The sequence below is a fragment of the Canis aureus genome, chromosome 5, assembly GCF_053574225.1.
Source record: "Canis aureus isolate CA01 chromosome 5, VMU_Caureus_v.1.0, whole genome shotgun sequence".
NCBI lineage: Eukaryota > Metazoa > Chordata > Mammalia > Carnivora > Canidae > Canis > Canis aureus.
This window is the reverse complement of record NC_135615.1, coordinates 79,368,669-79,389,502: the sequence shown is the minus strand read 5'-3', so window position 1 is coordinate 79,389,502 and position 20,834 is coordinate 79,368,669. Positions and strand designations below refer to the sequence as shown.

The 20,834-nt window shown below is 52.1% G+C and overlaps 1 protein-coding gene across 7 annotated transcripts in view; it reads left to right on the top strand.

Annotated features, from left to right (window-relative positions):
• Positions 1-20,834, top strand: part of VWA5B1 (von Willebrand factor A domain containing 5B1) — a 48,059-nt gene that overhangs the window by 6,736 nt on the left and 20,489 nt on the right. For 4 of the 7 annotated variants that reach the window (XM_077899334.1, XM_077899332.1, XM_077899339.1 and 1 more), the window contains exons 2-11: positions 507-671; positions 2,417-2,569; positions 3,797-4,067; positions 7,159-7,304; positions 8,170-8,301; positions 8,828-9,054; positions 12,754-12,930; positions 17,078-17,188; positions 19,089-19,291; positions 19,765-19,879. In XM_077899334.1, the coding sequence (XP_077755460.1) occupies positions 533-671; positions 2,417-2,569; positions 3,797-4,067; positions 7,159-7,304; positions 8,170-8,301; positions 8,828-9,054; positions 12,754-12,930; positions 17,078-17,188; positions 19,089-19,291; positions 19,765-19,879 (1,674 nt within the window). In that variant the 5' untranslated portion in view covers positions 507-532. The remainder of the gene's footprint in view (positions 1-506; positions 672-2,416; positions 2,570-3,796; positions 4,068-7,158; positions 7,305-8,169; positions 8,302-8,827; positions 9,055-12,753; positions 12,931-17,077; positions 17,189-19,088; positions 19,292-19,764; positions 19,880-20,834) is intronic. The other 3 variants (XM_077899336.1, XM_077899335.1, XM_077899333.1) reach the window with 2 other exon arrangements.

Sequence of the window (20,834 nt, the reverse complement as noted above, 5' to 3'; positions counted from 1 at the left end):
TCACCCCCCTCACAGCGGTGCTGACGGTGGTGGGTAGATGCATTCTGGATGCCCCTGAGATCAGAGATGGAGGGATGTGGCGAGCTGTCCCCGCTCCCTCATGCCGCCCAGGAAGCAGCCACAACAGCTCTGAGATTATGGACTCTGATGAAAGGATGGGGCCAGAGCCCGAGTCCCCGGACTCCCATTCAGAGTTCGGGGAGCACTATCCAGTGGGGAGAAATCCAGGGTGGCCGTGAGCCTGCTTGGGCTCCAGCCCCAACTCTGCTCCCTCCCACCGGGGGAGCCCAGGCAGGTGACAGGTCTTCAGTCCTTTGCTTCTTTGCTGTGAAATGGAAAGAAACAGAATCTCCACTTCTCTCAGGGAGGACTGAGAGCGAGCAGGGTCACTGCCCAGGCGGGGAGAACAGTGCCGGCTGCCTGTGGGGCCAGAAGTGGACGACTGGGTTGGGAAGGGATGCGGGGGGGGGGGGTTCCCCACTTCCTGCCCTTCCTGTCTCTTGCAGGCCCTGAAGGCTGAGTAGCCAGCGGGATGCCTGGTCTGCTGAACCAGATCACAGGGGCAGCCCTGCCCCTCACCGCCTCCGATGTCACCTCCTTCGTCAGCGGTTACGCCCTGGGACTGACTGCTTCTCTCACCTATGGCAACCTGGAAGCCCAGCCCTTCCAGGGTGAGGACCCTTGCGGGCTTCCCCAGGGCCACCCACCCTCCGTGCTTAATCCTTACCTTGACGCGTACCAGCCGATCCACGCGGGGACAAGCCACATAACTTTTCTGAGTCTTGGTTGACTCATCTGTGAAATAGAAATGGCAGTTCCACCCCTCAGGCCTCAAAGCTAGAGGCACATCAGGTCAGGCCTCGGCTGAGCCCTGGCCAGCCGGCCCGGCACTATCTACACCCGCAAGGCATGCCCACCTGTGTCAAATGCCTGGTGCCCCACTTTCTCAGGGAGCCTCCCAGTAGGAGGGGCGTCAAGTCTCCATGGAGAGCCGGGAGCTCCCACTCCTAGGTGTGGCTCTTGCCTCTGTGACCTTGGGGAAGCCACTGTCCTCCTCAGGATCGGGGTGTACCTCCACCTGTCTGGACGCCGGGGTTTACGGGAGGAGCAGATGAGGTAATGCGTATGGAAGGGCAGCGTGGAATGAAAAGCAGTGTGAGACTATGAATCATCAGAGCGGGGTAGTCAAGAGAGTGCAGGACACTGGTCCGTAGGAGTCTGTAAATCAATCGCTTCTCTTCTCACTTCAGAAAGGAGGTCACAGGAAGGCTGGCCAGGAGGGGCTGGGTGAAGGCTTGTTGCCATTACAATTCCTCCTCGTCCACCGAGATGGGGGCCTCCTTAACCCCCAGGCTTCATGTCTTGGGGTACCACCCTCCATCCCAACCATCTCGGTCCCCAAAGGAACCTACAGGGGAACTTACTTTATCAGAAACATTTTGGGCAGGGCAGATCACCCTGGTGGTCTGTTTAGGAAAATCTCTAGATGGAGACTTAAAATGGAACTAGCTGGGGGCCCAGGAGACTAAAGGACTGGCCCACGTGGGGACAGATCCTTGGGCTCTCCACATGCGGGGAGAACCAGTCTTCCTAGTGTGTAGATGAAGAGGCTGAGGCTCCGAGGGATGGGAGGATCTGGGGAGGGCTCGCCGTGGGCCAGGCACTGTGCTGTGGGCACATCGAATGAGATACTGCCTTGATCCCCCGAGAGTGGTCCCCGAGCCATCAGCACCACTCAGGAGCTCAGTGGAAATGCAAAATCTCAGAATTTGGCCCAGAACTACTGAATCGGAATCTGCATTTTAACAAGATCCCCAGGTGACCCGTGCGCTCTTAGAGTCTGAGAAGCACGAAGGTCTAAAAACATGGAGCTCACGCCATGGGGCATGTAGCTAAATAAATGGCAGTTACTTTTTCTGGTTTCACAACAACCCCATGGGTTTGGCTCTGTTGGCCACATTTTCAGATGGGGCTGTGAGGCTTCAAGGAGCTGAGTGTCCTATCCAAGCTCACCAGGTCAGGAAGGGTGGCATGGACTGGATTGGAACCTTAGTCTGTTTCCTCCGATGCTCCAGCTCCTTGGCACAAACAAGTCACATAAAAATCCCAATTGCCATGGTCTCTTGCAAACTCAGAAGCCCCGGCCACATGGCCAGAGTCAGAGCAGGCTGGGACAGGAGCAGCTGTCCCTCTGCCAGTCACCCCACTGCTCCCATGGTGTCTCTGGTGCACTAACCTGGCCCGCCCCAGAGCCACGAGGTCCCAGCTGGAGCCCCCTGACCCCGACGTCCTCTAAGTGGCAGTGAGTACCATCCATCCATCGATCTGGCTGGCCCAGGGCTTGGCTTCTCTCCCACGGGTGGGGTGTGCAGTGTGCAGCCGGGGCACCCTGTGATGCCGGGCCCTTCCCCTGCAGGCCTCTTCGTGTACCCACTGGATGAATATACCACAGTGATTGGCTTTGAGGCGGTCATTGCCGACCGTGTCGTGACAGTACAGATCAAGGACAAAGCCAAGATGGATAGTGGCCACTTTGAGGGCACCCGCATCCGAGCCACAACTGTCACAGGTGAGGAGGACAGAAGGGCTGTGGCAGGGCCTGGGGCTGGCTGGGGTCTCGAGCAGACTGAAAGGACAGGAGTGGGAGAGGGTGGAAACAGCACTAAACCAGGAGGCAGGAATCCTGTGTGACCTCAGGCCAATAATGCGACCTCTCTGAACCTTGTTCCTGTTCTCACCTCAAAAGCGTGGTGAAGATCAGAGGCAACGAAAGGGTTCCTATCTCTACAGATAGCATGTCCGTTGAGCTCAGAGGTTGTAGAACGAACTGCACCAGGGCTTGACGCCCCCCCCCCCATCCCATTGCTTGGGAATGGTATGAGCTTAAATTAAAAAAATTAAACTTCATCTGTAAAATGGAACTGATCACAAGATACACCCAAAGCTCAACAGGGTGTGTGGGTTGTGGAGATGACAGTCTCTGACAGAGAGTAAGGACTCCAGTCATGGCTACTCTGCCCGCTATTGTGGATACTGAGGCACAGAGAGGGTGAGTGACTGGCCCAAGTTCACACAGCCTGTCGGTGACAGTCAGGATTTGAGTTCAGATCAAGTATCATGTGACAGAAGGGACCCTTACCTTTGGATCTCTGATCAGATGACATTTGTTCACCTGATCATTAAGACATTGGAGAGTCTTGTAAGGAGCCCCCAGCACGTGTGAGACATCCAGCCGCCTTCACGTTATCACGACTGCTCAGAGCCTGGAAGGACAGCTAGGACATGCTTCGGGGTAACCACAGCAGGGGGTGGGGGCGCCTTTGGCAGAAGAGGTCTGGATAACGTCAGAGGAGGGAAAGAGGGTCCGACTGGGGACCAGGGAGGTTTCCATGGAGCGGTCGGTGGCTGGGGGACACGGGCTGGGGAGGGGTGAGGGAACAGCCTCTCAGACAACAGGGGAGACATGAACAAAACACCTGCCCCAAGGCTTGGAGGTGCTTAACTGTGACCCTTTGAGGAGGAGCAGAGTCTGCAGATGGGTGACTTCTGTCCAGGTTTTGTGGGTCCCAGCCTCCCACTCCAGCACGGTGCCGTGGAAAGTACGCGGGCCTGGCCGCAGACCCCTGTGCGTTCAGCTCCCTCCTCAGCAAGTCAGTTATTGGCTGAGTAACTTAGGCAAGTCGCACCCCCTGCGCTAATCCTCAGTTTCCCCGGCAGCAAAATGGGCTCAAACCTGCCTGTGGTACAGGGAACTAGAGATCATCTATGCATAGCTGACTACGGGCCTGTCACTTAGGGAACAATCTGCAAGAGGGGGTCTCTGTCATCCCGCCTTCCTGCACACCAGGGAGGGTGGCTTTGGATGAGGATTTGGAGCGGATCCTGTTCGTGGTCAACCTGGGGACCATTGCGCCCATGGAGAACGTCACCATCTTCGTCAGCACCTCCTCGGAACTCCCGACGCTGCCCAGCGGGGCTGTGCGGGTCCTGCTGCCTGCTGTCTGCACCCCAACCGTGCCGCAGTTCTGCACCGAGAGCATGGGCCCCTCCACCCAACAGGCCCAAGGGTAAGGAGCCCCAACCCAGACCGGGGGCAGAGCCTTGGGTGGCAGCAGGGGGTCAGCTGGATGAAGGCAGGGGACAAGAGGTATTTTCTGAGCACCTACTGAGTGCCAGACACTGAGCTGGGTATTAGGGTGACAGAGGGCCCCAAACCATCATGGCCCCTTCCTATTTGGAGCTTGGTGGGAGAGATCATCATCCAACTAAGAACACGACTGATATGTAGGTCATTGTTTCTGCGCTTGCATGCATAATTCATGATTGTGATAATTAAAAGTGCAATGAAGGAGAAGTTCATTGGGCTGATGGTATAAAAAAGGGACCCACCCTGGGGGACCAAGGACCAGGCCAGGCTGCCCCGGGGAGTAACATTTCAGCCAAGAGCTGAGCAGTGACAGGGACGTGGGCGCACAGAGGAATGTTCCCACAGGTGAGAACAGGGACAGAGGCCCTGAGGTAGCAAGGACAGGACCCCAGAGAGAAACTGAAGCAGGGTGACAGGAGATGACGCTGTAGACACAGAGGATGCCCTGTGGCCCTGGCCAACTTCAGATTTCTCCCCAAAGCAACAAAAAGCCATTACGGGGGGGTGGTCTCAGCAAGGTGGGGCTGGGACACCACAAGCCCAGGGCAGGACAGTCTTTCTCTACTCCCCTGGAGGAGTAGACAGGAGGAGAAGGCGGGTCGCAGCCTGAAGCACCTGCTATGAAAATTGGGTCTCATCCCTTTTTCCCACCCGTGGACTGAGGAGGATGAGTGTTTCCTGTGCAAGGAGAGAGGAGGTGCTTCTTACCCGCTGCGTTCAAATATCTTTTAAGATCTTGTACGTCATCATTCATGTGTGAATTTTTAAAATCTATTCCAGAGAGTCTTTGCGCTATTTTGACATAAAAAGAACACAATTAATGACCAGTTAAACTACTTAACTCTCACCACCCCAAGTCCTATCTCAAACATCTGGGAGGAAGCACCGTGTATAGCCCGGAGTTTCATGCACACCCTGGGTAGGGCTCTGGGGACAGCCGGGGACACAGAGGACAGAGTCAGCAAGCTTCTGGATGACACCTTTAAAATGCTTCAGGCCGAGCTGGGGGAGGGTTAGTGCAGCTTCCCATGTGGAGCCAGCCAGGAGGGCACTCCTCCATCACTACCTGAACAGTAATTAAACACCTACTGTGTGCACAGTTCTGGGTGCTGGGAATACAGCAGTAAACTAGACAGACAAGGTCCCTGCCCTCATGGGGCTGGCATTCTGATGGGGGCAGGGGGACATGTCAACAGACAAGAAAAAAAAAATAAGCCCATCCCGTAACATGTAATACCTAATATATTAGGGAAGTTCTATGAAGTTAAATACTATAGAGGCTGGGGCGGGGAGAGAGTGGGGTTGGGTGATATTTTAGCTCCAATAGATGGTTTAGGCAACATCTGAAGCCTCATCTGAAGAAGGGGAGGGTGGAAATATGCTGGAGGAAGAACATTCTGGGCATATGGCAGAGCAAGCAGTAAGTGCAAAGGCCCTGAGGCAGCAGTGGGCATGGTGTGTTGGAGGAGCAGCTGGAAGGCTGGTATGACTAATGGAGCGAAGGAGCAGGAGAGAGAGAGAGAGGTTGGAGGGATGATGGGGAGTCCAATTGTACAGGATCTTGAAGCCTAGGGTGAGGACACCGGTTGGCACAGCAGAGAAGCTGGTGGCACCAGCCAGTCTCAGACCAGGAACACGAGACACACGCTGTGTATTGCCAGTTCGCTTCCTAGGCTGGAAAGTTTCCACTTCTACCAGCGGTGGGCAGGAGCCTCCTCCTGTCCTCCGCCTCACTAACACTTGGGTTTACCCATTATTCTTATTTTTTCTTGTGTTACTCTGAGCACCGTTGAGGTTCACGGGGATTTGACCCCGGCTTCTCCCTAGAGCCTCTCTGTTTGACTCCACCTGCCGGAAGGGGCAGGAATAGTCTTCTCAGGGCCTCCCCAGGCCTCTCGTTCCTGGACCCACCGAGGTCTTGAATGTCCCCAGCTCTGGTAGGCCCTGCGTCTCCAACGCAGAGGGCCCAGTGCCCATGTCAGCGGGTACAAGGATAGCACACAAGCCTTTGACACAGGAGCCCCAGAGAAATTCTTTCCTGAGTCCCTAAGTCCCCAAAAGGGACACAGATGAGGATCTTCATGGCAGTAGTATCTGCTGACACAGGGAGGCAGGAAGAAATAAGGGCCGTATAACAGATGCTCCCAAGTGATACCACGTCCCAGCAGAGGCTGGTTTGCACACGGCCCCCTGGAAAGACCTCAGAAACACAGCAGCGGGCGAAACAAAGGAAGTGATTGAAAGTGACACAATGAGCCCTCTTCCTAGAAAACACACAACCACATGGCACCAGGGGACTTCACTATCAAGCATTAAGCACCTAGAGCAAAGAGCTTAGGTTAGGGGTGTGGTCCAGGGGTGCGGGATGGAGCAGGGTCAAAGAAGGGGTGGGGGATGACCCAGAAAGAGAGCCCAGAAACGTGAGCCTTCGGCAGGTGACACTTCACTGAGTGCTCACTCAAGGTGACTCATTATCATCCCCATTTCAGGGATGGGAAACAGGCTTGAAGGAGTGGCTCCTGCGAGGGCTCCCAGCTCCCAAAGAGCAGGGATCCAGGAAGCAGTGTGATGTGGTGTTAACTTCATCACCGTGTAGCCAGGCTGACCTACCAAGTCCCCACAGTGGGAGCTTAGGCTAGCCGCTTCATCTTGCGGAGCCTCTGTTTTCCCCTGTGGGAAATGGGGAGATGGGGTCCTGATGCCTCTTCTAGGGGCGCTGGTGAGAACGCTGTGCACCAGTGCTGCAGGCCACCAGGCCCAGAGCCCCGGCCCATCCACTGTTGGTAGCTGTGCCTTATGTCTGAGTCCAGGTTCTCCCTGGAGGCAGGTCATGTGGCAGAGTAAGGGTCTGAGGTGGGAGGAAGCGCATCAGCCCCTTTTAGGGCTGGGCTGCAGCAGGGCCAGGGCTGCCCAGGGCCCACCGCCTTCTTCCCTCTTTCTGCCGGGTCCCTGCCGCCACTGCCCTGGCTGCCCACCTGCCGCCGCCTCGTCCTCCTCTCGACCCCTTCCAGCAAAGACAAGCACTGCTTCGGCATCCGCACCCTGGATTCTTGGAACAAGCTGTGCCTGGCAACTCTCCTGGACACCGATGTGTCCAACCCCATGGAATACGAGTTCAACTTCCAGCTGGAGATCCGCGGGCCGTGCCTGCTCGCAGGTGAGAAGAGAGCTGCCCAGACCTGGCCCGGGACCTGAAAGAAGACCTGAGGCCCCGAAGTGGGGAGGGCTTCAGGCCGAAAGCTGCCAGGGAGAGAGAGGAAGGGGAGGGCAGGGAAGCTGTCCCACCCCGATGGAAGGCAACCTGAAGCATGGGGAGCCTTACGGACCCCCACTTCCTGCTCCCCAACTTGTGGCCTGAGGAAGAGCCCCTCCCAAGGACAGGTTTCAAGGCTGTTCCCATGCCCACGTCAATGGCTCCCTTGGGGCGGTGTCCTTAGGAGCCTGGAAGCCCTGGGTCCTCCCCCCAGAGGCCACAGCCACAGAGGTGCTTCCTGGTTCTCATCTTGCAGAGTCGAATCCCCTGGGCAGCTTCCAAACCCTGCCACCCAGAGCCCACCCAGAGCTACTGATGGCAGTGGTCTGGGGTGTGGGAATAGTTCAGAGCTCCCAGGTGATCCTAACATGCAGCCAGAGTTGGGGACCATTGTTCTGATGGTCACTCAAGCTTTTAAATAAAGGATATGAGGACGCGGTTTCTTGTCAGTGAGTGTCCTCTCAGGGCAGCACAACGTTCCAACACAAAAGACCTTTACAGAGTGCCCAGCGACCAAACGATGAGCTCTTTATGTGTCCTATGAGGAAGCAACCCTCTGACCCCAGTGGATCCTGAGGACAGGGCGGGAAAGGCCCTCAGCACCATCCGTCTAACCCCCCATTTTGCAGATGGGGGAATTGAGGAGGCCTGTCCATGGCTACACAGCAAGTCAGCAGCCCTTCCTCTCTGGTCTGCGTCTCCATGTCCCCCACTGAGCCCCTACTTCTCCCGAGACTGCTGAGCCTATTTACCTTTCTGTGCCACACAGGGGTGGAGAGTCCCACCCATGAGATCCGAGCCGACGCTGCCCCGTCTGCACGATCCGCCAAGAGCATCATTATCACCTTGGCCAACAGACACACCTTCGACCGGCCCGTGGAGATCCTCATCCACCCCAGCGGTACTGGACATCAGGCGGGGCCCCTGGGAGGCCTGTGGGAGGGAAGAGGTGCTGATCCCCTGGGGTGCAGACATGTGGCCCCTCGTCCAGTGGCCAGCCAGGGAGAGGGCAGGGGACAGAGGGCAGAGACAGGAGACCAACTAGGCGCCTCCTGGGAACATGACTCTAGTTGGCAGACTTGAGTGCCCGGATTCTAGCTCCAGAGGCCCCGGGGCATCATTAAGGTTAGGGCACTTTGCGTCCAGGCCAGCTGAGCAGTTGACCTTGAAATCCTAAGCTCGATGAGACCCTCATAGCTCTGAACACTCGGAGAGCAACTCTTTTGTCTCTTCAAGGATTCCTAAAATGTCAAGATCTGAAAAGATCAGAGCCCAGTCCCACGCTCATTCTACAGACGGGCAAGCTAAGGCCAGGGAGGGGCAGTGAGTTATCGGCGACCACTGGGCTCCCCTGCCTGCCAGCTAAGGAGTCTTCCCATGGCCCCACGCTCCTCCAGGCAGTCAGGGATTCCATCCCCCTCTTCCAGTCGGGAGTCCTCCCCATCGTGAAGATCCTGCTCCCAAACCAAGGCCCCCTGGCATTGCCCTCACATTCGGACAAGTGCCAAGAGTTGATCTCATCTCTGCAGAGCCCCACATGCCACACGTCCTGATGGAGAAAGGGGACATGACCCTGGGAGAGTTTGAACAGCACTTGAAGGGAAGAACGGATTTCATTAAAGGGATGAAGAAGGATAGCAGTGCAGAGAGACAGGTGAGGGTGGCTGGGGCCAGTCAGGGGTGGCAGAGCTGGGGGGAGCCTGGGGGCTTGGTCATCGCTGGACCAATGAGGATCTTGAGCAGGGGAAGGGAGTGTGGCTTGCCCGGGTCACTCAAGGGAGGAAGGAGGGCTGGGGCATAGCTGGGAAGATGGACTTTCAGATGCAACAGGCACCCTGTCCTCTCACCTCCTGCTGGGCCACCTCCTCCTAGTGTCACCAAGGTGCTTAAGCCACGCTAGGCTGGTGGCACAAACAACCTTGGTCTTCTCCAGGTTACTGCACCCCAAGAGGACACCCCCGGACCCTGAAGCCAGGTGCCCTCCCAGCCCCATCATTACCCCCAGGCCTCCCTTTTCCCACCTGTTGAATGGGTTCCCTTCTTGTCCTTCCTCCAAGATCCTTGCTATTATGATGTGAAGAATAAAGGTAAAGAGGAGAACGTTTGAAGGAGACCCTCTCTTGCCCCTTCTCATGAAGTGCCAGTGTGAGGAGGCCTTGGGCAGAGGGGTGGGCTGGGCAAGGCTGGTAGGAGGCCGGGACACTGGCTACAAGGTACACCGGCCGTCTCTCCCACTCGGCCCTGCACGCCAAGCCAGGCCCTGAATGCCAAGGCAGGCTTAAGAGCAGGGGCACACTTCTTTTTCTGGTTTCCCCTTTTTCGATGAGAACACTGAGGTTCAGCACCCAAAAAAGAACAGGTGAGCTGGGAGGAAAGGAAGACCGTCCTCTTGGGAGTTGGCTTTGGTGACATGAGGCTAATGACTTAGAGTCGATTCTGGGGGGCAGCTTTGCGGGATTTAAGAATCCCTCCCTGACTGGCAGAGGACCATGGCAGAGGGGGTGGTATGGGAATGTGTAGACTGCTTCCGGTTCACATCATCCCATCATTAGACACCATACTGGGGAGGCCCGGTGGGGTGGGGGGTAGGAGGGATGGCAAAGGGAAAGGGTCAGTGGCTCACTACTCATATCATCCCATGTTAGGGAACCCCTCTCCTCCCTCAGATGAGTCAAATAGGAGAGAGGCTGGGCCCAGGTTCTCAGAGTGGGGATGCCCCTGGGCTCTGAAAACTATAACATGTGGGCAGCAGTGGGGGAAGTGGAGTTCCCCACCCTGTCTGCCAAGGGGCAGCTTTTGGGACTGCCCAAGCGAATGAGAATTTGCCACCTTGGGCTGGTGATGCAAATACCTGCATTCTCATGAGCTCTGGGGATGACAGGGATCACCCAAAGTTGCTAAGAAGTAAGGATTTTGCTGCAATTGGATAAGGGTAACTGAAGGAGACATTGGAGAATCCCGGCCCAGGGCCCCCATGCCAGCTCTCTGAGAGGCAAGAATCAGGTTCCCAGAAGGCACTCCTCTCACTGGCGATGTGGCCGTTGCTGCCTTGGGCTCTGCCTTCCAGGGAGCCAGGCTGGGCAGTGGCCTTTGGCAAAGGGGCTCTATGCAGAGAGAGTGTGATCCCTCACCAAGGAGGGAGGCAGGCATCTGGAGGGTGAGCATCAATCAGGAAGAGCAGGTATGACAAGCTGTCAAAAGCTGTGATTCAGCGAAGAGGGGGGCAAGTGACACAGAGGGAGACACCATGTACAAGAGACAGAGAAGCAGAGACAAGCAGAGACAAGTAGAGAGAGAGTCTGAAAAAAAGAAAAAGAGATGCACACATAAGTCAGTGGCAGATAAAATGACCCACACAGATTCATCCTGGTGTTTATTCATTCAACAAACAGTATGTCCCCAGTAGATGTCAGGCTCTGAGGAGACAACACTACAAATGACATGTCCTTGTTCTCCTGGAGCTTACATTCTAGCACAGACAGGAAGTAAATGGATGAGCAAGAGCAGTGTGAAGAGGGCTGCGGACCATAAAGGACATAAAGCAGGATACTCTGACCATGAGTGATAAGCACGGGCGCTATTTAGCCTGGGGTTTAGAAAGAGCGTGTCTGAGAAGGAGACCTGGTGAGTGGTGAAGAACTCAAGACCTGGTACACAGAACAGGATGCAGAACGATGGTGACGTGTTTGAGAAACAGGTGGCTGGTGTTGCTGAAATGTAGGAAGCAGAGTGGGCAAAGATGGGGTGGACAGGTAGGCAGGGGTCAGACACTAGGGGACCTCATAACCATGGTGCAAAGCAGGAGGGGAAGCTATTGTTTAAACAGAATGACAAGAATGATCACACTCCCTGCTCTATCTAGAAGGGACCTCAGGGAGGGGTGCCTGGGTGGCTCAGTCAGTTAAGTGGTTAAGTGTCTGCCTTTGGCTCAAGTCATGGTCCTGGGGTCTTGGGATTGAGCCCTGCCTCTGGCTCCCTGCTCAGCAGGAAGTCTGTGCATCCTTCTGCCTCTGCCCTGACCCCTCCCTACTGGTGCTCTCTCTAGCTCAAAAAAAAAAAGAAAAAAAAAAAAAAGAATGGACCACAGGGAGATAAAAGTGACAGAAAGAGGCCACTCGGGGTCCAGACAAGAGATGGTACTGGGGTGGTGGCAGTGGAGACGGAGCAGAAGACAAGTTCAGAATGCATCTTAGGTGCAGAACCGAGTCCTTTCCTGAATGGTAGATGTATGGGGTGAGGCTAGAGGGGAACTGAGGACAACTGCGAGGTCTTGGGTTTGAACACCCAGGTACGTGAGGATGTCATCTATTGAGTTGGGGAAGGGGCTCAAATGAAACAGAGAAACAGACACCATCAGACAAAGAGACAGAGGAAGTTGGGGTGGAGAGAGAGAGAGGCAGGGTGACGACAGAGGAAATGAGATTTGGCGCAGTGTGTGTGGGTGCATCCGGAAGCAGGGTTCAGCAGCAGCGGCCAGGGCCAGCGAAAAGAACACACAAAGAGATTAAGAACTGTGTCCTGCCCTCCCTCTAACGCATAGGAGCCCATCTCTGTCCAGGGCTCTAGGTGAAACCCCGGATATGCAGAAGAAACTCAGGCATGGCCTGCCTGCAGGTAGCATACGAGCCAGCGAGCAGGCAGGAATACCACATTGCAATGGGAGACGCACCTGGGTCCCCACGGCAAATAGCAGCAGGTATAGTTTAGAGGCAACTGCCCAGGGCCAGGCAGCAGGCCTCACAAGCATTGCATCGAATCCGAAAACCTCGGTGAGATAGGTACTGTTGTCTTCATTCCCCCGGTGCAAAAACTAAGCACTAGTCAGTCTACTCTAAAGATAGGTGGTGGGGGAAGATTTTCTAAAGAGGTAAAATCTGAAGAGTGAGCGGGAAGTTAGCAGAAGGAGAGAATCAGCAAACCCAGGGAAGATGAGCCCGAGAGTGGCCTAGACACTGGGGGATGAAAGCCAGAGAGAGACACTTGCCAGCTGAGGGCCCGCCATGGGCCGGGACTTCCTGCTCAGGTTCCTCCCCTAACCACCCTGAGAAGGGGCATCATTTGTACCATTTTATAAATGAAGAAACAGACACAGAGGAAAAGGCCTTGCCCAAGATCACACGGCTGGGTGGTGAGAGCTTGGGTTTAAACCCCGGTCTTTCTGCCTCCAAAGTCCATACAACTGAAAGTCTAGCAAATGCAAGAGCCAGGTATGGTTGACCCGGGACTCTCTCATGCAGAGCATGAGTAGGATCTTAACAAAACCTGGTGAGTGATGGGGGGACCAGCGTGAGCCCCCCAGGAACAGTCCTGAACCCCCGGAATGCCCAAGTGAGAGTTTTCCTTTCTCCTCCAGACAGAAATCATCAGGAAACGCCTCCACAAGGACATTCCCCACCATTCTGTCATCATGCTCAACTTTTGCCCTGACCTCCAGTCAGTCCAGCCGAACCTGAGAAAGACCCATGGGGAGTTTATCTTCCTCATTGATCGGAGTGGCAGCATGAGTGGGACCAACATCCACCGCGTCAAGGTACCTATATGAGGACCGACCCCTGCCCCCGGGACTCAGGGTTCCAGGGTAGATCAGCTGTGCTGCCCCAAACCAGCTTCTTCAATACTCTGTTCCAAGCAGCCCCCTTCCACATCTGAACTATTTTCCTAAATGACCACCCATGGCTGCAGGGAACAACCTAACTTTTTAAAATCAGGTTGAACAGAGACACCCAAACTCAACTTGTTCCCAAAAGAAAACCCTGACGTGGTGTGAGGGGAGGTAGACCTGGGGTCCATTTACCAAGCGATGAAGTCATGTTTAGCTTTCCTTGGCACTATGCAAACCTTGGTTGCGTGTCTGCTCTGGCTGAAACGCCTCACGAGGTACTGCATGGAGGGGGGTACAGAAAAGAGAGGAAGGAGCCAACATTTGCTGAGGCTTACCATGCATCAGATACAATGCTAGCCACTTAATGCCCGACTCGGTGTTTAATCCGGATAATAATCCTGTGCAGTTGGCTCTATTGTCACCATTTGCCACATTGAGGAAGCCAATCGTGAACATTTCAGTAACCTACCCAAGGTCACACAGCTAGTGTGGCCCGAGATCAAAGTCATGCCTGTCAGTTCTGAGCCACCTGACATCACAGATTCATTGCACATGGCCTTAAGGAGTGCGTATAATCCAGTAGAAAATATTTGGTTCATTCTTTTTTTTTTTTTCAAGTTCCTAATATGTGCAAAGTGCTGTGCTTGGCCATCTGGAAAGACAGCAGGTTGTAAACATAGTCCCTGCCCTCCAGGAGTTCACAGTCGAGCAAGGGGACAGCCCTGCAAACCAGCCGTAGCTGGTCATTGCAGTGGGAAGTTCTGAAGGAATGCAGAAGAGTGATAAACCTTCCTCCCCAAGTATCCAGAAGTGTTTCATCTCCCTCAGGAGATTATTCGCCTCGATTATGGCATTATCTAGCTGTTCTTTGTATTTTTGGTTGTGTAGATGTGTGTCTCCTCCTCTGGAGTTATGAACTCATTAAGAGAAAGGACCAGATCTTTCTCATCTATCTCTCCCCATGGAGCCTGGCTCTGTACTTTCGCATAAAAAGCCCCCAGTCGCTGTTTATTGAACTGGGTAAAGGCATATAGTTCGAGGAAATGAAGGATGCGGGAACAAGAAGAGAAAAGGCTCTGCTGTCACCTGAAATTTCACCCCTCCCCCTAGTTTGTCCCTGGAGCAAACTCTGGTTTCCAGGGCAACAGGACTGGCAAGGAAGGGCCAGGGGAAGTGGGATCTGGGAGAGCCACAATCTCCTCAGGCTTGCTATATGATTGGATTTAGTCCTGAAGTATGACTGAGCGATCATGTATGAGACCAAAGCTCCTGTTCGAAGCCTCTTGACAATGAGGTGCAAGACTGGTTGTCACCTTCTCTCCACCTCTGCTGTTGATCATAGGCAAGAATTAGAATGGGGGAGCTGTCCATAGTCCTGCTGAGATGCCCTCCAGGACTGGGTGGCCATGTGCATTTCATTCCATAGCTGTATCAATTTGTAAGACATCTCTTCCGTTACTCTAAAGCATCGTGGGATCTTATGATGTCTCTTAGAGAGCATTTAATCCATTATCCCTGCCAATTTCCAGGTAAGAAAACTGAATCCCCAAGAAGCTAAGCGTTTCCCCAGGCATCACAGAACTCATGAGGAAATAAAAGCTTTCCATATCTTGGATCAGTGCTCATTTTCCTTATGCTACTGATAGGGAATTATAATACTCTTCTACTGAGAAAACCTCTCTTCTCTGATTATGTCATTTCTGCTGCATAGTTTAGTAAAAAGAGCAATGCCTGGGCTTGGGGATCAGTTCTGCCACTGGCTTGCTATGTGGCTTTGGACAAGTTGATTCTTAACTCTGGGATTCAGTTATCCTTTCTGCAAAATGAGAAGGAACGATTAATTCAGAGAGGGCAAACAGATGTCACACGTCCCTTTTTTCCCCTCTCCCAAGGCCAGACAGACATCAATAATTGACCATGGCATTTTTTTCTCATGCTGAGCCTGGACTCATTCTCTATATTCTTGTCATCTCAGTGTTCCAGGTTGTTACTACCAGCTAAATGGAGTGAGTTTATGAATGGAAATCCATTTCCTGAACTAAAGACCTTTCCAACCTTTACCTTCCAAAATTTTCAGACAATAACTTCCTCTGGCTCTCCTCTCAGTCCCTTTCACCTTTGGAATCTCTCCTGCTGGCTTTTCCAGTTCAGCTCACTGAGCCCAAGGTCATCCCTTCACAAATGGCTTTGCCCTGGCAAAATCCATTCTGCTACATATGCCCCTTTTAGAGAATGGTGCAGAAATTACCCAGGGCACACACTCCTTTCCCCATTGCCAATGAGGCCATAGTGGGGTTGCTTGGGTCATTTATTGCAACCCATTAGGTAGACATTTTAGGGGGTAAAAACTAGACTTAGGAAGGTAGGAGACAATAGAAATCTGAAGAGCCACACCAAGGGGGAAAGTTCAGCCAATTTAATCTCCTGCAGCTGGTCTCATTCTTCAGCTGCAACTTGCTGCCAAAAACATGGCTTTAAAAATTCTAATAGGTGTGAGAAGAGACAATCTGTATGGATCAGCAGAGTCTCCCGCTAGCAGGAATATACATTAGCAGCTAATGAAAAAATAAGCAGATATTGACTTCTTTTGTAGAGAAACAAAATGTATTGACACAGGCAACAAAAAGAGATGAGGGAACATTGATGTTAATGTTTGCTGTTTACAGAGGGGGATGGGAGTTGGGCTGCAGGTCTGCGGAGCCTGCAAGGCTATATGCTGTGGAAGTTGCCAAGATCCATTTGCAACTGCTTCCTTCTAGATTCTGGAATACAAACAATTTGTCTCTCTGAACACATGCTGAGATCCCTGGGGTACCATCAATAAACTACTTGGGGATGAGGGAGAGCTCTGTGCCATAGCAGAGCCACATGAATAAAGACCTCAGAGCTATGTTTTAAAAGCTGTCCTGTCCTTAGGTTTCGTGATCCATTTAAGCAACCTCTTAACCCTCGGAGCCTCAGTTTCCTTATCTGTAAAACAGAGGTGTTGCTATTAATATGTCTCCCATTGGGTTGATAATAGTAACCATTTACTGAATATCTTATATGTGCCAAGCTGAGGCTCAGAGGAGTGGCATAACTAGTTCAAGGTCAAGTTAGTAATGGGGAAAGTGAGATTTAAACCCACATTTGTCTAATTTCAAAATGTATTCTCTTATCCACTGTGCTGTAATACATGTTATAGAGATTAAATTAGATATTATTAATAGAAAGTGCTTAGCACAGGGTTTGGCACATAGTAATTGCTTGATAGTTATCGTTGCGCTATGCCAACACCACCATCATCACCATCATCCCTCCTGCCATCTCCTCCACCTTTCCTCATTATGATTATTTATTTCAACAGACCTCATCAAGGGCTCCTGGTGTTGCATAGTTAAGTAGGTCAGGACTCTGTAGTGTTCACAGACTTTGGAGGCACGGTGGCACATTTGGGTGCTGCCTCTACCACTATCAGAAGGCTCACCAATGAGTCATTTCACCTCTCTGTGCCTCAATTTTCTCTTATATAAGATGGTGATAATATTGTGCCTGCCTAAAGGGTCATGGTAAAGATTACATGAAGTAATGCATGTAAAGTATCTCCTGGGCATATAACAAATATGGACTGAAGAGACTGTCCCCTAAGAGATCTGTCTCTCGTTAACCATAGGTAGGGCACGTCTGATGCAGAAGGCCCTGGATGAAAGCCTCTTCCACCCACAGTGTGCCCTGGACCCAGCCACATGCCTCCCTTAGATGTCGATTTTGTTCTTGCAGAAGGGAGTGGTGCTCCGTGTTCTCCCTACCTCTCAGGGTCAGCAGGAGGTGAAATGGAACTGGCAAGCATAATAGAACGGCTTTGAGAAGTCAGACTTACCACACGGATGACAAGTTTTATGACGATGGCTTTGGTCCAGCCTCTGGTTGCTGTCAGCATATTTCTTGATCTGACGGAGAAGGGACTGTTGGATGGGGCAGAGGGGATGAAAGCACGTCTAGAGGCCGCTTCTGTGCTGGGATGAGAACATCGATGGGTGGTGGCAGAGCTAGTAACATTTTCCCAAACTCTGAAAATTCCTTTCTTGCCTGCCAGGATGCCATGCTGGTGGCTCTTAAGAGCCTCATGCCAGCCTGCCTCTTCAATGTCATTGGGTTTGGATCCACTTTTAAGACCCTCTTCCCTTCCAGTCAGACCTACAGTGAGGTAAGGAAGGGGCAGGGCAGAGTCCGGAGTGGGTGGGTGGTGAGACGCAGAGGAAAAGAAGAAAATGAAAGTACAGATAACACTGAGGCCCGCCTCAGAAGCTGTCCTCCCATCACACACAAACCTATGGCAACTCCATGATACCCACAAGCAGAGAACTAGAGAGGCTGTCTCTGGGTAGGCCATTTGCTGATATCTCCTCTTCTGATATTCCTCCTCTTTAAAATAAAGACTATTTGGGGGCAAAGCATGGGTATGCATGGATAGGGGGTACAGAAAAGGGGGAGAGAGAGGAGATATCCTAGGCCTGCCACTCACTGAAGCATCTGTTTCAAGAGAACGATAGACTCATGCAAGGTTGAACCAAAGAAGCCAATGGTAAGGGGTGACAGAGTGAATAGGTGGGGAGTTGGGCTAAGAATAGAACTCACAAGGCTCAACCTACAATTTAGAAGAAGAGGACCGGGGCCCCAGCAGCACATTCAAAATTGGAGCATGTCCTCTCCAGATCTAGGAGAAGGAACAAAGAACATAAGGGAGGGGAGAGAGAAAGGAAGAACACGTTTCAGTGAAAAATAACTTTATAGGTTTTTAAAACACAAAAATAAATATATTGATTGGCCCACAATTTTTAAATCTGGATAATCAAAAAGAAAAAGTCTTTCATGATAGCATCAGGGGAAAAAAAAAAGACCACCATTACAAACTCAGTATAAATCTCTTCAGACCTTGTTCTATGCCTTTACCCACATTTTTAATAAAGATAGGATTAGATATGCCATACTATTCTGTAACCTACTTTCTTTTTTAAAAAGATTTTTTATTTATTTATACATGAGAGAGAGAGAGAGAGAGGCAGAGACACAGGCAGAGGGAGAAGCAGGCTCACACAGGGAGCCCGATGTGGGACTCGATCCTGGATCTCCAGAATCAAGCCCCGGGCTGCAGGCGGCCCTAAACCATTGAGCCACCCAGGCTGCCCTGTAACCTGCTTTCTAACACAACAGCCTGTCATAAGTGTACTTTCATGTCAGTAAGTATTAATCGGCAACATAACTCTAATGGCTACCTAATATTTCAATACACGGATAAATTGGGACCTATTGAACTAAATCCTTACAGTTGGACATGTCAGTTGCTTCCATATTTTTCTATTCAGTCATCTTTGTAGCAAAGACTCCACACCCATCTTCAGTGATTCCCCTGGGATGAATCCTTAGTCTTGTTGGCTCAAAAGACATATACCCATTTCAAGACTTTTGATACATGCCATTACCCCAAGCATGGCTGTTAGAAGAACATCTTCATGAATCAAGAACAGAACATCCGACATCCGAGGGGAAATCTGTCTTTGCTGCAGTGACATCCATCCAGAGTCCTTGGCCAGTTAGGTTCTACAGTGCTGATCCAGGAGGAAGGGAGTCTGAAGCCCACATGGGGCACATGATTTCCTCAAAGTACTGTAGGGATTTAGTGCCACAGGCAGGCCACAACTTGAGTCTCAAGATTTCTAGTATAACGGTCTTACCTCTACACCTCTTGCCTTGCTCATCAGAAAAAGACACCTCATTTGTGCTGAGCAATCAGTGCTTGACGTGTTACCTTTTCCAGGGGTGTTTATATTTTTAATGAGGAGCAAAGAAAGGACAGTGGTAAGTAAGCACACCATGAGCAGTATTTAGGGTATTCGTAGGGTGTTACTGGGCAGAATCACGCCAAATGAGTGGCCATCCATTCTTCCTGTGCATGGGACAGAGATGAAGTTGGGAACATGGGCCAATCCAGTGAGACCCAACCAAGATCTAGGGAAGCAAAGGACTCATCCTCCAGGGGGTTTACAGGTTGACGCCATATGGTGATTCTAGGGACTATATTCCCTGTCTACGGCCCTTCCCTGCAGGAGAGTGTGGCCATGGCCTGTGATAACATCCAGAGAATGCGTGCTGACATGGGTGGCACCAACATCCTTTCCCCACTCAAGTGGATCATCCGGCAGCCAGTGCACCGAGGCCACCCACGGCTTCTCTTCCTGATCACAGATGGTGCCGTCAACAACACTGGCAAGGTGCTAGAACTGGTGCGAAATCATGCCTTCTCCACCAGGTGGGCACAGGCTGAAGGTCTAGGGCTTTGGTTATCCTGGGCTGCCGTGGGCTGCCCTGGGCTGGGATGCCAGAAGTGGGGCATCCTGGAAAATGTCAGAAGGAAAGGAGAGACCTCCAATCCTGCAGTGCTTTGCTTCGAGGGTGGTGCAGCTGACTTCAAAATTTGCCTTCTTCCCTCAAAGTTCAGATGGGATGAGATAACCACACCTCTGCATTTAGCTCCCAAAGGGCAGCCTAGGTGGAGGAAGTACTTCCTGCTGCTTTGAGTCTGCCCTGGGGTGGGAGTTTACAGGCTATTGTGAAGGTGAGTGTCCACTGATGGCCCTCTTCCTTCTCCTTCACCTTCTGCCAGACATTAGGATCAGCTCTGAGATAGCTCTGCTGAATCATGCTCTGTCCCTTTCCCCACCAAAAGGACAAGGACGGCACAGAGGATGGAAAGTAGCAGTCTCTCTCCTCCCCTTCCTCCAGGTGCTATAGCTTTGGAATCGGACCCAACGTCTGCCACAGACTGGTGAGAGGGCTGGCAACTGTGTCCAAGGGCAGTGCTGAGTTTCTGGTGGAGGGGGAACGGCTACAACCGAAGGTAGGCAAAAGGGCCTCAGTCTCTTCTGGTGCTGGTATCTCAGAGGCCCCAACTGGTCATACAGCAACTCAGTGGTAGAGCTGGGATTTCATTTCACCCAAGGATTTCATTTTCACATCACAGTGAGAATCAGAGAGGTGGAGGCCACATCAGGCAAGTCCTGGGGCTAGTACAGGACCCTAGACAGCCACTGGATCACATGCTCCATCCATTCGCTGGGCAGGATTGGGGTTTCTGAAAGAGTCACTGCCTCTGTGGATAGAGTTGTGTTTGGGGTCATTTCTGGCTATATAACTGATGATGACAAATGGTGGCTCAGAAACATCTAAAGAACCCAGAAAAAAAGGAGATTATAGTCATCTCTCCATTTTATGCATAGTTGGTACAAATAACCCAATTCTTTAAAAATCCTTGTGTCAGTCCAGATCCTCCTGGAATCAGACACAGAGCTGGATTTAAGAAGTTCATAACTACAGGGACACCTGGGTGGCTCAGCGGTTGAGCGTCTGCCTTTGGCTCAGGGCGTGATCCCAGAGTCCCAGGATCGAGTCTAACATCGGGCTTCCTACACGGAGCCTGCTTCTCCCTCTGCCTATATCTCTGCCTCTCTGTGTATCTCATGAATAAATAAATAAAATCCTAAAAAAAAAGTTCATAACTACAAGAGGTTCCCTGGGGGATAATGTCTGTGAAAGAGAAAAGAGGAAGAAGCAGGAAGGAGAACTCTTCAGCCCCTAATGTACATGCAGGCTTATGAAAGGAAAGGAGGGAAGCAGGATTCACAGGCAGAGCTTCAGACTGCAAGTCTGGCAAGGTTTCAGCCAACCCAATAGGGATCTCTGGGGCAAAGAGTACCCATTAGGTAGGCAGATTGGGCTGAAATGCCAGGCGCTATCGCTGCCATGCTCAGTCATTGCCTGGGGGCTTCCAGAGAGAGGTGTAGTCTTGACTGGAA